The 20,798-nt window shown below is 51.1% G+C and overlaps 1 protein-coding gene across 1 annotated transcript in view; it reads left to right on the plus strand.

The window, feature by feature from the left end:
* LOC144133624 (uncharacterized) overlaps positions 1-20,798 on the plus strand; it is a 44,083-nt gene that overhangs the window by 130 nt on the left and 23,155 nt on the right. Inside the window, exons 2-5 of the mRNA XM_077666804.1 lie at positions 835-935; positions 2,472-2,484; positions 3,543-3,643; positions 6,064-6,213. Of these exons, the coding sequence (XP_077522930.1) occupies positions 835-935; positions 2,472-2,484; positions 3,543-3,643; positions 6,064-6,213 (365 nt within the window). The remainder of the gene's footprint in view (positions 1-834; positions 936-2,471; positions 2,485-3,542; positions 3,644-6,063; positions 6,214-20,798) is intronic.

The following is a 20,798-nucleotide window of genomic DNA, read 5'->3' on the forward strand; positions in this document are numbered from 1 at the left end:
TAGTAGTAAACTGGCAGAGAGCAAAGCTGAAATTTGGGCGAGTTGGTAAGCATTCGTGGTGGGTGAACAGCGCAACAAAGACGGGACAGTGCTTGTCTTGCCTTTGTCCCGCCTTTGTTGCGCTGTTCACCCATCATGAATGGCAGAGAGCAGCTGCGACACTACAGCACTATCGCTAAGTGTCGCTAGGCGTTTACATGGTCACTGCGCAATTTTGCAGCCGAAGGGAACAGGCGTTTTAGCGCAGTCAGCCGCCCTTCTGTGTCACTACACATCTACCTGAGAAGAAGGTTCTAGGAACATTGGGTTTGAAGCCGGCCGCAAGCCATCGACGAGCGCATATGTTCCTATTTACTGCAAATGGGCCAGTAGCAGCCGTGTTTGCTCCTGCTCCCCAAGGTTGTCTTTTCCTATCAAATTCGGTCCTAGGGGGTGCTGGACAAGGGATCACGAGAGAGTGTCCCGAAACGAAGACAAGGAAATATATACTAGCCTCCCGCGGAGGCTGTGTGGTGGTTATCCTTGAAACGCGGACACGAGGACTCGGCGGCTTTGTCGCTGCCGCAACTGATGCTAATTTATGAAGAGAGCCTTTATCGGCTACGGCAACGTCCGTCCCTTCTCGTTAAAACAGCACTCTTTGACGAACAGGTTGTGCGGAAAGGCAAGATCGGCTCGGCTAATGACGGGACTAAACATATAGGCCATTGCGTGTGAGCTTCTTAAAACAGCTTTTCGTTCTTTCCGGCTTCGTATCCTTTTTAAAATAGGTTTTTTAGATATAAAGCAAAACTGAGCCGCCAGAAGTACATGTATTATGTTTTTATTCCCCAGTGATGACTACAAAGTGAAGAAGTTCCTAATTCAGCAGCGGTCGGGTGCGAAGAAAATGACGATGTTTCAAGGAAGCCTCTCGTCGGAGGAGAACGGACGAAGTGCGTACAATCATTTTATTTTCAGTGGGTTTAACGTTTATAGCAGGCTCAGTAGACAATGTGTAAACGCCCATCTACACCATGTTATAAATTTCCATTCTGGCTGGACTGTATGGCTGCCATACTGTGGTCGGCGGTGAATCGTTCTCACCGACTGAATGCCGAGAGCCTGTGCTAACGATTTTCGTGCTTGTTTCAGCGCTTAAACACACCGCTCTCAGACTGGATGAAAAAGCTTCATCAGGGTGCGCATTGCTTTCATTAGGCCGCCAGTTCCCAGCTTATCAAGAAGCTGAGGCGTCAGTGCTCTTTCGAAACCATACTTAGCTTTCGTCTGCGTGACTGGGCCGTGCCAGCCAATACAAAAACGATTCGCTTCAGACAGGCGCGCGCCTGAAACTTAGAAACGAAATTTCGCTTTTGCTTCGACTACAGTGGCTCTCCATGGCAGCTGTTTGTTCGAGCATTAGAAGAATCACAAAAGGTTAATGTGACTGAGGTGAGTATACTGAGAGGGGTACGAGGAGTGACCAGCATGGATTGCGTACAAAGGAAATGAGTACGGGGCAGTTAAGGGGCAAAACAAAGAAGCGAAGATACGCTTGACAAGACCCAGTTGCTATGTTCACGAAGCTAGGGGCTTAAGGAATGGGCATGAAACACAATATTGAGAGATAAACGTCGAATTGAAGGGGGCCCAGGATGACGAAAGAGGGAATTTAGGGAATTTGTGGAAGTTGGATTTTGGGAAAACCAGCTCGGTGGTGAGAGTTCAGGCATCAACAAGAGGCACTCATTAGAAACAAGGACCCTACATAGGCAAGTGGGATTATCTGAAGGAGGACGACGAACGAGCAGAATAACGGAAGCGCACTTCTTTTACAGGCGAAAGCATCACTCCAGAAAGAGGGGGATAGGGGGATGAGGAGATGCGAAAACGTTTCTCGCTAAGCATGTTTTGTGATCAGCAATAAATAAATGTTTCAGCAGCCCATAATAATGTTTCAGGAGCCCAAATATTATTTGAGCAGCCCATGGGCTTCGCCTAACTCATTGGGATCGTGTTCCTGCTTGATTCGATTGCCTCGAATTGCACTGGCGGCTGCTGGCCTTCTGCTTATGATCACAGAGTTAAGGCAAGAAACAGAACGTCACCAGTATTTAGCCACTGCAGTGAGTGTCTGCAACGCCTCAGGAGACTTCTCGTTGGTCATCGGGGATGGCCTGCCTATGTACTGCTCAGCATAAGTAGGCTTTTCTGAAAGTGGCCGTGTTGCTAATATATTAAACACCATATAGTGACACTCCTTTCTCGATTGTGCTGGTTTAGTGTACGGCTTCGCCTGATTTAGGAACTCTTTTACAAGTGAATGTTGACAGATTAATGCTTCGATAAATAGGCTTGTTATAAACTCAAACACTTCGTCACAGTTTCCACAAGAGGATTTCTATGTAACGTATTGTTACCCGTCTAGAGGTATTTCTTTCGAAGGTGTTAAACTTCCTAATGAATCTCACTTTTTCACACTTTTCTAGAGATAATAACAGTGTAAGTATATCGGCTCTTTATCAGTTATAATCTGAGGGGAAATATTCGCTCAGGATATGAGAGGGTGGGGGAGGCTTCGGTGCACAGCTGCAGAGGCCGCGCAGGAATGATTATGGCTAAGTTCTCTATAAGCACTGCGGTGGAACTTGGGTCAACAGTTCTTTTTAGGCAGAATCAAATTGTTATTGTCGCGACGGCACTCAAAGGTCAGGGAATAGGAAGCCTAAACGATGGTATCCATGCTGCTCAGGTAGCAGCCATGGAGCCGGAGTGGCATGGTGGGGTTGAACCCAGTGTCGGCACAGACACTGTCTTGGCTGCGAAAGCCTGGGCTGGATTCTTTGTCGCCCATGTTCTGCAATTTCATACAAGGCATTCGTTCGCGTGTGCTCACCACGTGCGGTGAACGAAATAAGTATTGAGATTTGCCGCATTTTAGTGGTAAATTACTATATCGCACTAAGAGAATAGCAGGTTGGAAAAATTTACATTACAACTGTACGTGAGGCCATTATTCATGTAATCAATTAACAGCTCTACACAATACGCTCCATAAAGTAGACAATAGAAATATGTACATAAAGTAGACCCCGCGGTCGCTTCGTGGATATGATGTTTGGGAACTGAGCCTAACGCAGCGGAATCGAATTCAGCCGCGCCAGTATCATTACCATCCAAGCTCTTTCACCATCTTTAGCGGGGAAAGAGTGACGCCGGGCACTTATTAATGCGAACCTTCTTACCACTCCTCCAACACCATGACTCTTGGTACCTTCCACCGAGGAGATACATTAGCCGTCGCCAGGGCGTCCTTTCCGTCTTCAGACTTCGTAGAGATTGATTAGCCCGCGACGTTCATGGCCGGACACACCACGAGAAATGATATTTGGCGACCATGTCACTAATGACATCGCTGATTTGAATCACATTCAGTCGTCAGCGTAACGTGAAGTTTCCGGCTATAAAATATTACTTCGAGAACGAAAAACATAGAACTTTGAAAAACTTCCATGCTGTACATATCATTGTATTACTTGTCCTGCCGCCGGCGCCTACAGGCCGACACCCTGGGACCGGAAGTCCATCTTTACGACGGTGGCCTTCTTCATCTGCGTGTGCTTGGCCTCAGTCACGGTTGTCGCATTTCTCCGCACGCTGGGTGAGTGGCGCATCACATAAATTTGCTTCTGCATGCCACAATTCAGAAACGCGCTTCAGATTTCCCACAGGCAGAGTCCGCGATACCCGCCGCGGTGGCTGAGTGGTTAAGGCGCTTGTCTACTGAGACGGAGTACCCGGGTCCGAACCCGACCGCGGCGGCCGCGTTTCTATGGAGGCGAAACGCAAATGGCGCCTGTGTGCTGTGCATGTCAATGCACGCGAAAGATCCCCAAGTGGTCGAAATTATCTCGGGGCCCTGCACTACGGCACCTCTTTCTCTCTTTCACTCCCTTCTTTCTCCCTTCCCTTAAGGCGCGGTTCGGGTGTGCACCTACATATATGAGACAATTAACGCGAAATTTCCTATCCTCAAAAACCAACTCTAGCTAGTACCGATAAAAACAATAGAGCTCATTTTGTAACGCATTTTCAGTCGCATTCTACACGGTAACCGCGGTAAAATTTTCAGGTGGTTAAACTCCGCGAGGTTTTTGGGTGACTAAATAAAATACGACAGATCCTTCGGAATTAGTTTCCGCTATTGTGTTATCACTTGCTCGTGGGACAGTATACCCACTTCGTAGGTTGCAATCGTGTCGTAGGTTGCAATCGTGTTTGAGGCGTTTCGTCCCTTTCACGCAAAATAAATAAATATTAAATACATAAAAGTTCAGCGCTGAGAGCTCGGGTTAAGTTCGCGTTCACAGCAGTCATTGAATTCGTGGCATCGTTTTCACGCATGGTTCACATGCATTGGTGGCAAATGCACGATCGCAGCGTCAGCGCGTCATGTCACCCTCTGAATCCCGAAAAGATATAGCTCCGGTACTAAGTGGAAATGGCTTAAATATAGCAGTTGCATCTGAAAACCCGGCGTGGCTTCCTACGTGCTTAAATTCAAATTGGGAGTCGGAGTGCTCGTGTGCTCCCACGTAATTAAATTTTTAAGGACTGCGTACCAGTAGCGGTGCTCTGATCAGCTTACCTAATTGGGTGCTTTGTATAAATTAGCATCCTACTGCAAAGAACGAAACATTTTCTTGGTTTTGCGCGCATGAGCATAGTATTATTGGTAATTTTTCATTTTAATACGTATTGACAATGACATAGGCGTGTAATTAGGTAACTAGATCCATTAGAGAAGGCTGCATATTTTTAAGGTGGCAGGGTGCACGTCGCAAGGCCACAGGGAAAAGGTCCTTAGATCTAAAAAGGCTCTGAAACACCTTGTGACGAGAGTACGTAAACTTTAATGACTACGTTCACTCCTCAGGAACCTTGAGCCAAATAATACACTTTCACACGCAGGACAGAACGCAAAATCGCACGCGCAATTCTTGTCCTCTCCAGCGAGTTTGTCATGCTCGCGCCCTCCTCCGTCGCAAGCTCCTGGGCAGTTCTATTAAGACGTGGCTATTTGTTAGATTCTTTGAGGCGTTACGCAGCTACCATGACCGTTGCCAGTAAGCAGCGTCACTCGGGTGGGCCAGGAAGCTCCGCCCATCGGGGAAGTCCCGCAGTGAGGCCGGCGGATGAGCGACGACCTTTGAGCGTGCAAAAAGCGACGAGATGAAAGCTGACGGCGCGTAAACGCTGAGCTCCATATTATTACTACAAATTATATCTCCTACAAAACACAATAAAAAATTTTTGCTGGAGGATATTCGTGAATCGGCATCTTTAACATTCCAGAAATACAGCCCTTAAACTGACAGCCCCTTTCAGGGCATCTTTAAGGCTGCAAGCTTTTTCCGTGCGGCTTAAGGATAACACTCAGACCCGAGAAATATATGTCATTAACGACGATGCAAGACAACATGCTAAGGTCCGAAAAGCATTTCAACTGCTTTTTATTTGACATAATGCACATTCCTCCTCTTTCGTTTCACGCCCGTGCCAGCGCCCGCTCGACTTATAAAGTTTTGAAGACTGATGATGTAATAGAAGTGAAAGGACGTACGTTGCCGGAAAGCGTGAGAAAGACAGCAATGAATGCGGTCTGCATGTACACACCACGGCGATGAGGAATAAACGTATGCGTTTTATAAATATTCCTGGTCCATCTGTGAGCTGTGTGCCAGGTTGTAATCTGTAAGGTGAGCCGCATTCGTTCTTTTGTCATTGCCCTAAATGTCGCAGCCAGGCCGCTCTGCCACGTCGCTGCTTATAACATTCTGCTCCCAGTAAGCCAATGTTTCTTATGCATCTAACCAATGCGCACACAAGCTTCTTGCCGGAGCCGCACAGTTAAATAGATGCTGGCGCGCTCGTCTGCGCTCATGTGCGCGTGGAATAGATACTGTAGCACAGTTTGTAATCCAGCACCAAGACAGTTGAATGCTTTGGAAAGTGCTGAGGGCAGTGCTTAGCCGAATGGCAGCGCATATTGGAGTAAACTTGGCTCCCTTCGTTCCGCAGAGAGCAGGGCAGTGAAGAAACCTGAGTTGAGACGCGGTGTGCCGAGGGAGGCTATCGAGCGTGGCTGCAACTGCGTTCCTGTCGGCCAGGGCTCCTTTGGGGCAGGGAGGTGGCCTTACTACTGCGTATGTCCCAAGGAAAGGCCGAAAGGTGAGTTCAGGTCTGAAGACGCTAAGAAGCTTCGGGCTTGTGTACCCGCAGCGGTGGCTCATTGGTTAGAGCGCTGGGCTGCTGATCCGGAGTACCAGGGTTCGAAACCGACCGCGGCGGCCGCATTTCGATGGAGGCGAAACGCAAAAGGCGTCCGTGTCCTGTGTGACGTCAGTGCACGTTAAAGATCCCCAGGTGGCCGAAATTATTCCTGAGACCTCTACTGCGGTAGCTCTTCCTGCCTTCGTTCTCTCACTCCCTCCTTTATCCATTCTTATTCTTTCCTTACGGCGCGGTTAGTGTGTCCACTGCGATAGGTGAGTCATTTACTGCGGCATTTCATTTCCTCAAAATCAATTTTAAATTTTCAGCCCGCCCACTCTGCCACTCTGGCAGGTAGCAGTTAATGGTTGATCGCGAAAGGTTGGTCAACCAATGAACGCTGCAGCCGATTGCTGCAGCGCCACGTGTCGGCCACAACGTTGGCAAGCGCTAATGCATGCCACCCACATCTCCCCCTCTCTTTCGCACTATCGCCACGTACCTCAAAGCGCGATTGAGGCGTCCATTGACCCAGGGAGCGTTATGAGCCCTTGAAATTTAAAATTGGTTTTTGGGGAAAGGAAATTGCGCAGTATCTGTCTCACATATCAGCGGACACCTAAACCCCACGCCCCGTAAGGGGAGGAATAAAAGAGGGAGTGAAAGGAAGAAAGAGGTGCCATAGTGGAGGGCTCGGGAATAATTTCGACCACCTGGGGATCTCTAACGCGCTCTGACATTGTACAACAGTCAGATGCCTTAGCGTTTCGCCTCCATCGAAACGCGGCCGCCGCGGCCGGGTTCCCACCCGTGTACTCCCGATCAGTAGCCGAGCGCCTTCACCACTGAGGCACCGCCACATGAACGTTTAGGCTGCGAGTGGGGTCGTGCGGAGACCCAGGAGGGCTGCGGGCCTAGAATGCTTTTGCTAAAAGTTTTTACATCCATCCATCCACCGCGGCGGGTATTCTATGTGCCCTTCCTTTCTTCATAATCATCGGCGTCTTGTACGTTGTCAACGCCAACGTCAATGCACACAATGAACGCCAACAGCTTTCGCTTTCAATAGATTAGGTGAGCTAATCCACATTCATTTCAACACGACAGCGTTATGACGCCGTGTCGTAGAAAAGCCGGTGTCGCCGTCGGGCGTCGGCGGTGTTGGCGGTGATCGAAAAATTCGAGAAGCATTGATAAATAATACCCGCCGCGGTGGCTCAGTGCTAAGGGCCCTCGGCTACTGATACGGAGATTCCGGGTTCGACCCCGACCGCGGCGGCCGTGTTTCGATGGAGGCGAAACGCTAAGGCGACCGTGTGCTGGGAAGTGCACTTTAAAATCCCCAGGCGGTTGAAATTACTCCGGAGCCTTCCAGTACTGCACCTCTTTCTTCCTTTACCCTTTCACTCCTTCCTTTATCCCTTCCCTTACGCCGCGGTTGAGGTGTCCGCCGATATATGAGACAGATACTGCGCCATTTCCGTCAGCAAATACTAATTTTCAAATAAAAACCTTGTGGGAAATCGGTAGAGTTGGGGTATCGAACCAGGGCCTGCGGAGTGCGAGACGAGCACGCTAACCACTCTTCCACGCCAGCTTTTATTTCTTTATTGCTCTCTGCAACGCCAGCCCGATGTTTTGGAATGAACAAAGACTCGTCCAGTGAATACAGTGTTGTTTTAGAAGGGCTGCTTTAGAGACATGTACTGTGGTGTATATTAGTATTTATGAGCATGGAAATTACAGAAGTCGCAGTTAAGCAGCAGGAAAGTATGTTCCCGCTATTTTTCCTCTTTGCTTGGCGCGCACGTAACGCCATGAGGCGGCGCCCACTAAACCCACTCCTCCTCCTCCTCCTCGCAATGTACGTCACTGCCCCAACAGATAGCGTGCGACTGCAGCGCCTCCCGCTCGTATCGTTCGGGCGCAGTGGGGCCGTGTGGGGACGCAGGAATCACGTGGTGAGCGGCGAACAACGCAGCGCGCATCCAAGGCGTGTTCACCACGAAGCTTGCGGCTTGCTGCGCGTTCGTTCGTTCGTTCGTTCGTTCGGAGGAAGAAAAACATTCGTTAAGAAGATAAATACTGGGTGGGTTCAGTAGCCGAACCCATTGGTCGCCATCATAATGCGGCCCCTCTCAACCAGCGATTTCTGGTAGAGGGGGCTGTGGCTATGAAGGGTTGCCCCCCCAGCGCTCATATGTCAGATTGGGATTGCTGTCCAAGTCTGGATTTTTTTAAAATTTCCAAACTGTATCAAAGAGTGCGCCAACTGCTCCACAGACGAAAATCTACACACAGTCGGTTAGTACCATCGGGTTTTTTACAACTACGAGAGGCGCATTGTATGCTGACCCCGACCTCTCAATCACACCAAGCTCCAACATATCCCTCTCCTCATTTTCAATTGATTCTTGAAATGCCAAAGGTAGTGGGTATTGCTTCACGCTGATTGGTCTATCTGTAGAGAGATCTAGTCTCTAACATATGGCATCCGTTTTGCCCGGCACATCCGAAAACACACCCCCTTTGCTTTGGAGTAGGGCCTTTATCTGTGACCTTCGGTCTTCATTCACACTGGGGTTTATTAGCACCTTATCCTATCCTACAGTTTTCTTCCCACTGCATGTGTCCAACTCGACAACATGTCTCCTCGGCTACTAACGAGCATGCTACCTTGGGGGCGCACTGTACGGCACCCCTTTCTTCTTAGTTCTTGAACATATTTGCATGGAAATCCTTCTTAGTGTCAACTATCCATAACTCATAATCCATGTCCTTTTTCTTACGCGTCACAAGGTACGGGCCCTTCCATTGCATCAGTAACTTATTATGATCCGTGGGTAGCAGGACGAGAACCCTGTCGCCCGGATTCAGATTCCTGTGAATGGCTTTCTTTTCATAATATCCCTTATGGCGTTCACGCGCCTTTTCCAGGCCTTGATGTGCAAGCCTGCATGTTTCTTCCAGCTTGTCTCGCAACTCAAGAACGTATGTGTATGTTGTCTTGAAATCCGATGCAATCTCCTTATTAGCCCACAGCTCCTTGAGTATTGTAAGTGGACCTCTAACGGTTCTCCTATACAACATCTCAAAGGGCGAGAAACCAAGACTCGTTTGCGGTACTTCGCGGTATGCGAACAAAAAAGCTGGGAGATATCTATCCCAATCAGTGGGTCTCTCCTGGCACATTTTCTTGATCATGTTTTTGAGGGTGCCGTTGAACCGCTCTACAAGCCCATTACACATGGGATGGTAAGGCGTGGTCAGTAACTGTCTTACTGACAAAAGGCGGTTAACCTCCTTCATTAGTTCCGATGTGAAGTTCGACACCCAGTTACTCAAAACTTCCCTCGGGAACCAATAACGCGAAGACATTTCCACAAGACGCTCCGCCACTTGGATACTGTCAATATTTCTCAGTGGAATCGCGTCAGGATAACGAGTGGCCAAGTCAACCAGAGTCAGCACATATCTATTGCCTTTGGCGAATACTGGAGAGACTGGCCCCACAATGACAATAGCCACTCGCTGAAACGGTAGGTCGATGGCTGGCATCTTGCCCAAAGGTACGGGACCAAGTCTTCCCTTCGGAAATGTGCGCCGGCGCACGTCACATGAGCGAATAAAGCGCTTAACGTCACTCTGAACACCCGGCCAAAAGAACTCGGTGATCCTAGACACCATTTTTTGAATCCCCTGGTGTCCGGCCATAATGGCGTCATGTCCTAAGCGTAGCACGGTCTCTCGTATATCTTTCGATAAAACCAGCTGTGGTACCCGCCTTCCTGAACTAAATATGCATTCCCTTCCAGCTTCCTTGTACACATTCTGGCCGGTCTAGGAGATTCTCCACCCGCTAAGGAACGCTGATCACTGTCCGTGATGTCCTGATATCCTGCCGCGAAATGCGCCTGTTTCCACACAAGAAACTCCTTCTCCCGTTCTATCTTTCTTTTTTCCTGTTCTGCTTCGCGAGGCCTCCTAGGCTCTCGCTCTCCTGCCTCGCGTGTTCTTTATCTTAACGCTCTTCTGCTTCGCGAGTGTCTGCGCGTGCTTGCGCCCTTTCCTCTCTCTGCCTATCTGGCTCTTTCTTCCTCTTTCCCTCCTCGTAATAGGGACGCATCGCCTCTTCCTTGCTTAACCCTAGCTTGAGCGCCAGTTCTAACGTTTTTGCCAAATCCATACTTTCTGCCGTCGAAAGATCGGAAAGATCCGAGACGAAGCAAAAAAGAAACAAGGAGAAATGAATCCTGGCACAGGCTCGCCACTTATCTTTGTCACGTATCTCCCCGGAGAACATTCGGACCGAAAGAATGAACTAGGCGACAGGTGTACCCACACAAACACACATTTAATACACCATACGTGTCACACACACTGGAACACAAAAATAACAAAACTGTTATAGTATTGTAAGGGGGTGAGCATAGAAGCGAATGCCGCAACGGGTCACCGACGTTCCCTAACGAGGGCGGGGGAAGAGCGCCCCGTAAAACGACAGTACACGTTGCTGGCGGGAGTCAGACTGCCCCCTCTCCTTGAAAAGCGGGGGAGCGTTTATTATCTTTTCCCTTTCCCCCGTGCAGCTGGGTGCCGCTGAGAAGGCGCCTGCGGTGTCCTTGGCGTCTGCTGCCTTGGGAAATCGTCACAAAAAACTAACACAAAACACAGACTATAAATACACACGACCCGGGCACACTGCTACCAGAGTCTACTACTAGCGTTCAACTGGTATCGGTCGGCGTTCGTGCTCACGGTTGGTTCGGTGCGGCTTTGGCGTTGTATGAATCTAGTAGCCGGCGTCGAGGCGGCGTTCGACGTGCTTGGGCTGGCGTCGCTGGAGCCGTCGGTGGCTACGTAATATAAGCTCCCGGTCCAAGCTCTCGTGGAGGTGATACCGGTATTGTTGGCGTTGGGGCACCACCCGGATGTGTGGCAACAACGCTGGAGACACCCCTGGGCGTAGCAGGTGGTATCTTCCTCCGCTGACTCTTCAGAACGATCTCAGGCATGGCAGGAAGTCCACGATGCGAAGCCGTAGAACGCGAGCTCACCGGAGCAGTAGCCGGCGTCGCTCTCTTCCAGCTTTAGCGTCCCTCACCCACCGGAGCCTCCGCTTCACTGTTCTTTCCCTCCGTGCCTCACTCTCCCTCGCCCTTTTATAGCCTTGGCGTTAGTCCACGTAAGCCTTGTCGTCGTCTTCTCCTTCTCCACCAATCATCTCAGTCCACCTCACCGAATGCTTCTCCACCAATCATCTCTCTCCCCCTCACCGAATGCTTCTTCTTCATCTTGTTTATTCTCCGGTTAATCCACGTCATCTTCTTCACTCCTCTTTCCTTCATAATTTTATTTTAGACTCCTTATTATATGTTACAATGTTATAACTGCCGGAAAATGGGGTTTCGGACAGATGTGTGCCCGTTACTCGCCCGAACCTGTGTCACCGTTGTGGCGGGGAGCATCTACTCCCGCCGGAAGGGACGTAGCTAAGTGCATCATATGCACCGGGGGCCACACCACCGGTAGCAGAAACTGCAAGTAACGTTTCATCAAGCGCAAGTACTGGAGTAGCGTTGACACCGATGTGAAGCAAGGGACGGATAATCGAGCGGATGAGCGAGGCAGGCCTGGACCCCGGGACAAGCACCAGCCGGAGAACGGGTACAGGAGTCGTTCATCCTCCTTCCCGCCTCTGAAAGATGACCGTGGAGGGTCCTCGTCAAGAGGCCGCAACACCCGGAGAAAGAAAAGATCCAGCCGGGAGAGAACCCCATCTGTCGGCCGCAAGTCGGTCGGGTGGAAACAGGAGGAGGAAATAGCAGCTCTTCGTAAAGAAGTGCGGGATATGTCTAATATCATACTAGATCTGCAGTCCCAGATTAAGGAACGCAACAAGCGAAAACAAAAATCGGGCGCAAAAGCGGTGGCAGACGTGCCAGTACAGGCACCAAAAGCGACTAAGAACGCAACGCCCACGATGCGATGGACACCGAAGCAGTGAACACAGGGCAGGCCTCTCTCGATAAACAAGAGGTTCAGCAGAACGAGCCGAAGAGGAGGCAGGTTCCCTCGGAGGAGAACAGGACCACTTTCTAGACTAGTTCAGACCTCTTGACGCAGCTGAAAGAGCGCATGGACGCTCAAGACGGCGGTAAAATAAATGCTCTCGAAAATCGGCTAGAATCCAGGATCACCGCCGTGGAGACTAAACTGGAGCACTGAGTTGTGTACATGAACGGAAGATTTGATAAGCTCATTTGTCAGAACAAACGCCCACAAGAAATTGGGGTGTAGCAATGGAACAGCAGGGGGTTTGGAAAGAAGGGCCACCTGCACCTGCACTTTCAAAATGTCGAGATGAAACCTGATATTATAGCACTCCAAGGAAACAGGGGGCTAGTTTCTCTAGCCTATTATAAAGCACATCATCAATTAGGCGTGGCAAAGAAGCGGGATTTACTCACCACCATTCTAGTTACATGAATATCACAGCGATCCAGCATGAGATAGAAGGCGCCAAAGCGGATTACACGCTAGTAGAGGTGGCTCGTAGAAAAAAATCGGAACCAAATGTCTTCATCCTTAACGTATACAGCTCCTCTAAGGACAGGAGCTCGGGCGTCCCTGGCCTCCTCAGGCGTGCGGTAAAGCTTGCGGATAGGGCGCAGCTTGTCGTCTCTAGGGACTTCAACGCGCGCCATCCGGCGTGGGGATGTCTTAACGGCGACCTGAAGGGCGCGAAGCTGGGAAATCATTGAAGACCTGGGCTTAATCATCTTGAACTACCCGCAACAACCAACCCGTATAGGCAATAGCGTTAAAGATACGAGCCCGGACCTCACGTTGACGAGGAAGGAGCGTTCAGAGGGCTGAGTGGCTCAATACTAGAGTGCCATTAGGGCAGCGACCACTATGTGGTCTCTGTTACCTTCGACACGGCGCAACACAAACGCAGAACGACCCCGGTAAAAATTACCGATTTGGATAGATTCCGCACCATCAGAGAGACGCGGGCAGGTGGTAGAATCACCGATCTGGGTAAGCGATCTCAAACGAGACATAGAGCGCTCCACCGGACAGTTGGGCACCACCGAAGAACACCCTGCGGCAGACAAAAGGCTCATGCATATGTGGCAGGCGCACGCAACCCTATTGGGCAGGTGGAAGTCGGGCAAGCATAATAGAAGGCTTAGACTCCACATTTTCATCTTGGAAATGGAGATTTAAGATCATGTCATTGAGCTCAACAGGCTACAGTGGTGGCAGATATGTCACGGATTAAACGGACAAGTAGGAAATAGGAAATCGTGGCTTCTGCTGCGGCACCTCCTAGGCCCGACTCAGACTAAGTCCGCGGCTCGGACGCGCCTGAACGAGATATTACAACCTCTGTCCGTAAAGTTTCGAGACTGATTTATTTTCTTCTCTAGAAATGATTCCTCGAAACAAACGCTGGTGCGTATGTGTAGCACCATCTTTTCGGGCTAAACTCAGCTATTTATGTTAATTGCAGTTGCAGCCGCTAGACGGCACTACATATAGAGAAAAAACGAAGGAGACAGTCTAGGTTTCAGTTTTAGCGCAACTAAGTCAGGTGTGATGGTTTTCAACGGCACAACTGATCAGGAGCTTACAATACAAGGCCATGAAATACCCCGAGTGACGGAATACAAATATCTCGGGGTATGGGCAAACAGCGGGCATATGTACACGGAAAAGCACGAACAGTCTCTCATAGCAAAAGGGCGAAGAGGTGCCGGGATAATGAAACATAGGGCATTGTGGGGGTACAACAGGTATGAAGTCCTCAGGGGTATTTGGAAAGGAATAATGGGGCCGGGGCTTACTTTCGGGAATGCAGTTCTATGCTTAAGGGCTTAAGTTCAGTCGCGATTAGAAGGAAATCAGAGAACTGTCGGAAGATTAGCACTAGGTGCCCACGGGAAAACCACAAACGAGGCAGTACAGGGGGATATAGGCTGGGCAACGTTCGAAGCACGGGAAGCTCAGAATAAAGTACTATACGAAGAACGCCTGAGGAAATTGGATGATAACAGGTGGGCAGCTAAGTCATTTAAATACCTGTACAGAAAGAGCGTTGACACACAGTGGCGGAAACGAACTAGAAAGCTGGCCAGTAAGTTTTCCAGAGACGAGGAAGGAGAAAGAAAGAGCATTAAACGACAGGTTAAAAACGTCGACGTTAAAAATTGGATAGATTCAATAGAATAGGAGCATAGTGTAGAACTATATCAATGCTGGAAAAGGCAGATCAGGAAGGAAACGTTTTATGATAACTCAAGAGGAAGTGCCCTCCTATTTGAAGCTATGTCAGGGTGTCTTAGAACGCGCAGCTACAGAAAAATTTAACGAAGAAGATGACACATGTGCTGTGTGTGGTAAATCTGTAGAACGAATAGAACACCTCATCCTAAAATGCGATCGTATCCATCCCGACGTCGATGCAGGCACAGTCACTCTTCCTGAGGCCTTAGGGTTTAGAGACAACAATAGTCATGTAAATAAATGTGCAGTGGAAATTAGCAAAAAGCGATTGGAGGATTGGTGGCACAAAAGCAGAGAGGTGACATAAGTTTTAAAGTGTAGGAAGACGTTTTTTTAAAGGAAATTGCGAATTGTATTAACAACTTACAGCAGAGTAAACAAAAATAAAGGAAAAAAACTGAGCATAGTGGCGACAACCACTGCCCCGTTTCAAAGGGGAGGCTCCTACCTTCCAACCATCCACGTTTTGACTCGTCTGCGCATGCTATTGTGAGAGAATGTGGAGAGATGGACGTCCACCTTGAGCAGCGTGTAAACATAAACCTCTGTGTGAAGCTTGGTGAGACAGCCACACAGACTTATGAGCTCCTTCGTGACTCTTACAGCAACGAGACATTATTGCAGGCGCGAGTTTTCCAGTGGCACAAGAGGTCCGTTTCGGGGAGAACGTCGGTGGAAGACGACACAAGGCAGGGGAGCCCTTCAAGCTCACGGAATGAAAACAATGCGGCTCGGATCATGGAAATTGTACAGCAAGACCGCACCATTGCAGACCGCATGCTATCAGATGCTCTCCACATTAGTAAGACAACATGCGGATAAATTTTGCGTGAGAACTTGGTGAAACGAAAGATGAATGCTGGAATTCTGCCGCACTTCCTCACACAGGACCAGAAAGACACGCGGGCATCAGTGAGCGCTGATTTGCTCTCCGAGGCAGAGAAGGACGCTGCATTCGTCGACAGCATCCTTGCTGAAGACGAAACATGGTGTTTTCAATACGATCCTCAAAAAAGAGGCAGAGCGCTGAATTGTGGTCCACAAGCTCTCCGGCGTCGAGAAATGTGCGGCGACAGAACACCAAAACAAAGACGATGCTCATAGTTTTTTTTTCGATGCCAGAGGTTTCATACACCACGATTTCGTCCCACAAGGGCAGACTGTGAATCAGGAGTTTTATATCCGCGTGCTCCGACACATGTGTGATGCACTGCGATGCCATCCTGACTTATCGGAATCTGGACAATGGAGCCTTCTCCACAATAACGTAAGGCGGTAGACTGCTCAGAGCGTGACAAATTTTCTCGCCAAGCACAGCATTGCTGTGCTTCCCCATTTGCCATACTCACCTGACTTCTTCCCATGCGATTTTTTCCTGTTTCCGCATCTGAAGAGAGCCCTAAAAGGTCAGTGGATGGGGAGTGTGGAGGCCATTTAAGACGCCATGACAAATCAGCTGACATCAATGCCAAAAGGAGCATTTTTCAACTGTTTCTAAGACCTCAAGAAGCGCTGGAAGCTATGTATAGACTGCAATGGAGACTATTTCAAAGGGGTGCTGCACAAATGATTTCAATGTTAATCGCATCTTTTTATGGACTCGGTCTCGAAACTTAACGGACATAGGTTGTACATCAGTACCATTGCACGGACGATGAAGTACTGAACGACTTGAAGGATAAGTACCTCAACACGACACAGTGTAGGAACGCAGCCGCGGTGTATACTTGGACGGAGAATGTGGCACTAGACACGGACATCACTGCCACAGAACTGATGGCTGCGATGGGGAGACTTCGGACGTCCTCAGCCGCGGGGCCGGACGGAGTAACTAATAAAATCCTCAGAAATCTGGATGACGACTCGGTTGAGGCGCTGACAGACTATGTGGACGAATCATGAACGAAGAAGTGGCGGTGCGCTGAACGACGACGACGTTGACAGTTGGTAGCTGGGCGCTCGGTTCTGAGCTGAGTGCTGGCCATCTCAGAGCAGCCGCCAATTTAGACTTACCGCCGCAACATCCCCGTAACATCTTTTGGCGGAGGTCGCGGGTTCGAGCCGACATGCCGACGACCCGACGAGCCGACGAGACGACGGGCCGAACCGGCGAGATGTCTACCGACCCGGCCCCTCCGTCTGCGCCTGCCACGCCAACTGTCGTCGTAGCCCACCCCCGCGACCCGGGCACATTCTGCGGTACAGATGGCGTGGACGTCGAGGACAGGCTCTCGCTTTATGAGCGTGTTAGCCAGCACAACAGGTGGGACGCCACGCTGATGCTGGCCAATGTAATATTTTATCTCGCCGGCACCGCACGCGTCTGGTTCGAAACCCACGAAGAAGAGATTGCCACGTGGGATGCCTGCAAGCAAAAGCTCCGCGACCTGTTTGGGAAACCAGTTGGCCGTCAGCTTGCTGCCAAAAAAGAACTTGCAGCTCGCGCCCAAACGACCACTGAATCATATATTACATACATTCAAGACGTCTTGGCACTGTGCCGAAAGGTCGATCCCAACATGATCGAAGACGATAAGGTCGGCCACATTCTTAAAGGCATTGCCGACGATGCCTTCCACCTTCTTCTATGCCGGGACTGCTCTACGGTTGACTCCGTTCTGCAGGTGTGTCGACGCTTCGAGCAGGCCAAGCACCGGCGCATTGCACACCGCTTCGACCGCCTGCCTAACACAGCTGCCAGTTCCACGTGCGAGGATCTGCCGACACTAAGGCAGCCTTCCAACCCCGACAACGTGACTCGCATCGTGCGCCGTAAACTGGAGGCGCTGGCTCCTGTTACGCCCAACGCGCCCTTGTCGGACAACACCCTGGCCACAATATCCCTTATTCAAGCTGTCGTCCGCCAGGAGGTCGCCAACTTGGGCATGCCCTCCAGCCATCGTCCCGTCGAACCTCGGAGTGCGAGCCCCATCTCTCCCGTGGTCGCTACTGCTACGGCCCGCAACACCTTCGTCCCCCGTTACACAAGGTATCGCAATCCGGATGAGTGGCGTACCCCTGACGACCGGCCGATCTGCTTTACGTGCTCGCGCGTAGGCCACATCTCCCGCCACTGCCGCAGCCGTTGGTCCGCACCTCCCCGACCTTTGCCCTACGTCGACCGCCGTTATGACTATGGACCCCGTCGCTTCACGCCTCGGAATGACCCACCCAGCGCCGAGTCCACACCGCCTCCTCGTAGAACCAGCCGCTCTCCCTCCCCAACAGCCCACCGTTCCCACTCACCTCTTCCGCACCGCAGTTACTCACCGTCCTCTGCAGGCCGCTTCGCGGGAAACTAGCCAGTGCAGCTCCCGGAGGTGATGCTGCATTGGTGCCCCGACCTGAAAATCCTCTACTGACCCAGCCTTCGCCCTGTAATCTGCAAACGTTTTTGTGGACGGTGTTCCTGTTTCTGCCCTCATTGACACTGGTGCCCAAGTCTCGGTTCTTAACTCATCCTTTTGCCGTCGCCTCAAAAAAGTTCAGACCCCTGCCGCTTCGCCCACCGTTCGCGTTGCCGATGGCAGCACTGCTGCCGTCACTGGCCTGTGCACTGCCCGCGTCACTCTTGCCGATCGTCACATCCCAGTTTTGTTCACCGTCCTCGAACACTGCCCTCACAATGTGATCCTTGGTCTAGACTTTCTAACCGCTCACTCTGCCCTTATCGACTGCTCCAGCGGCCTTCTACGATTTGACCTGCCTCTCAGCTCAGCCGACACACCCTCAAGCTCCACGCCCCGCCTCCGCTCCACCGAGTACGCTCGCCTGCCCCCCGACTCTGCCGTTTATCTGCCTATGTCCCCATTTCCTGCGGTTCCTGATGGGGATTATCTTGCCTGTCCACTCGCCGATGTCGTTCTCTCCCGCAATGTTGTTCTTCCGCACCTCATCGTGACCGTCACCAAGAATAGCACCTCCCTTCCTGTCCTCAACTTCAGCTTGTCACCACAAGTTCTTCCTGCAGGCATATCGCTTGCTACTTTGTCTTCTCTCACCGACTGTACCGTCACTGCTCTCTCACCTGGACCGCCTTCTACTGTCTCTCAAGCGGCCGACATCCCGGCCAACGTTCCGCAATCCATTTCTGCGATGATTGCTCCTGACCTGAGCCCCGAGCATGCACAGGATTTTCACAACCTTTTGGTGTCCTACTCCGACATTTTTGACTTCGCTTCTGCTCCTCTGGGTCACACATCGGTAGTTACTCACCGCATTGACACCGGCGATGCCAGACCTATACACCGGAGGCCTTATCGTGTGTCGCTACCAGAGCGCCAGATCATCCAGCGGGAGGTGGACAAGATGTTGGCCAACGATATCATCGAGCCTTCAAACAGCCCTTGGGCATCTCCTGTCGTGCTCGTGAAAAAGAAAGACCAAACTTGGCGGTTTTGCGTCGACTATCGTCATCTCAACAAGGTCACGAAGAAAGACGTCTATCCCCTTCCGCGCACAGATGATGCCCTGGACTGTTTACATGGCGCCCGCTACTTTTCTTCCATCGACCTTCGTAGCGGGTATTGGCATATCTCTGTTGACGCAAGAGACCGCGAGAAAACAGCTTTCGTCACCCCTGATGGCCTTTACCATTTTAAGGTCATGCCCTTCGGCCTTTGTAACGCCCCTGCCACATTTGAACGGATGATGGACTCGTTACTCCGGGGCTTCAAGTGGACGACCTGCCTTTGTTACTTAGATGATGTAATTGTTTTCTCGCCCTCTTTTGAAACCCACCTGCTTCGCCTTTCGTCCATCTTGGCACTTTTCCGCCGCGCAGGTCTTCAACTCAACTCAAAATAATGTACTTTCGGCCGCCGCGAACTCAAAGTACTCGGCCATTTGGTAAATGCGAGTGGCATACAACCTGACCCTGATAACGTTCGTGCCGTCAGTGCTTTTCCCTGTCCCCGCTCGCCCAGTGATGTCCGCAGCTTCATCGGTCTCTGTTCCTACTTTCGCCGGTTCGTCCCGAACTTCGCAGCCGTCGCTCGCCCTCTCACCAATCTGTTGCAGAAAGGCGTTCCTTTTTCCTGGGGCCCCGAGCAGGCTACTGCATTCTCCAGCCTTATCGCCGTCCTCACCAACCCTCCTGTATTGGCCCATTTCAACCCGTCTGCCCCGACTGAACTTCGCACCGATGCCAGTGGTCACGGAATTGGCGCCATCCTTGCTCAGCGACAACGCGGCCAGCACTGCGTGATTGCGTACGCCAGCCGTCTTCTTTCTTCCGCCGAGAAGAATTACTCCATCACAGAACGCGAGTGCCTGGCTCTTGTTTGGGCCATTGGAAAATTCTGCACATACTTGTTCGGCCGCCCATTCACTGTTATAACCGACCACCACGCCCTGTGTTGGCTCTCATCTCTCAAGGGCCCTACTGGCCGTCTTGGCCGGTGGGCATTGCGATTGCAAGAATACACCTTTTCCGTGGTTCACAAGTCCGGTCGCCTCCATCAAGATGCAGACTGCCTGTCCCGCTATCCCGTCGATCCTCCTTCTACAGACTGTGAGTCGGATGCCTGTGTCCTCTCCATCTCCGACCTCTCCCACATTGCCGACGAACAGCGCTTGGATCCCACCCTCACCTCTCTCATCGACCGCCTCAGCACCGACCGCCGCGACACTTCTCTGGCCCGGTTTTTGCTGGACGGGAACACGCTGTACCGCCGCAACATGCGACCTGATGGCGCTGAGCACTTGCTCGTTGTTCCCCGCCACCTACGGTCCACTATCCTCGAACAACTGCATGACGCACCTACGGCTGGTCATCTTGGTGTCTCCCGTACGTACGACCGCGTGCGCCGGCGTTTCTTCCGGCCTGGTCTGTACCGCTCCGTCCAACGCTACGTCGCCGCTTGCGACGTCTGTCAGCGCCGAAAGAAGCCCGCTGTCCTGCCGTCTGGACACCTGCAGCCGATCCCCATCCCGACCGACCCGTTTTCTCGTGTTGGGCTAGATTTACTTGGGTCCTTCCCGGAGTCCTCCACGGGGAACAAGTGGATTGCCGTCGCCACCGATTATGCCACGCGGTACGTGATCACTCGCGCCATTCCAACCAGCTGCGCCACTGACGTCGCTGACTTCCTTCTGCACGACGTCATATTACACCATGGCGCTCCCCGTCAACTCCTTACCGACCATGGCCGCTGCTTCCTTTCCCGAGTTGTTGACGAAATCCTTCGTTCGTGCTCCGTTCGTCACAAGTTCACCACTGCTTATCATCCTCAGACAAACGGCCTAACGGA

Source organism: Amblyomma americanum, chromosome 5, assembly GCF_052857255.1.
Source record: "Amblyomma americanum isolate KBUSLIRL-KWMA chromosome 5, ASM5285725v1, whole genome shotgun sequence".
Classification (NCBI taxonomy): Eukaryota; Metazoa; Arthropoda; class Arachnida; order Ixodida; family Ixodidae; genus Amblyomma; species Amblyomma americanum.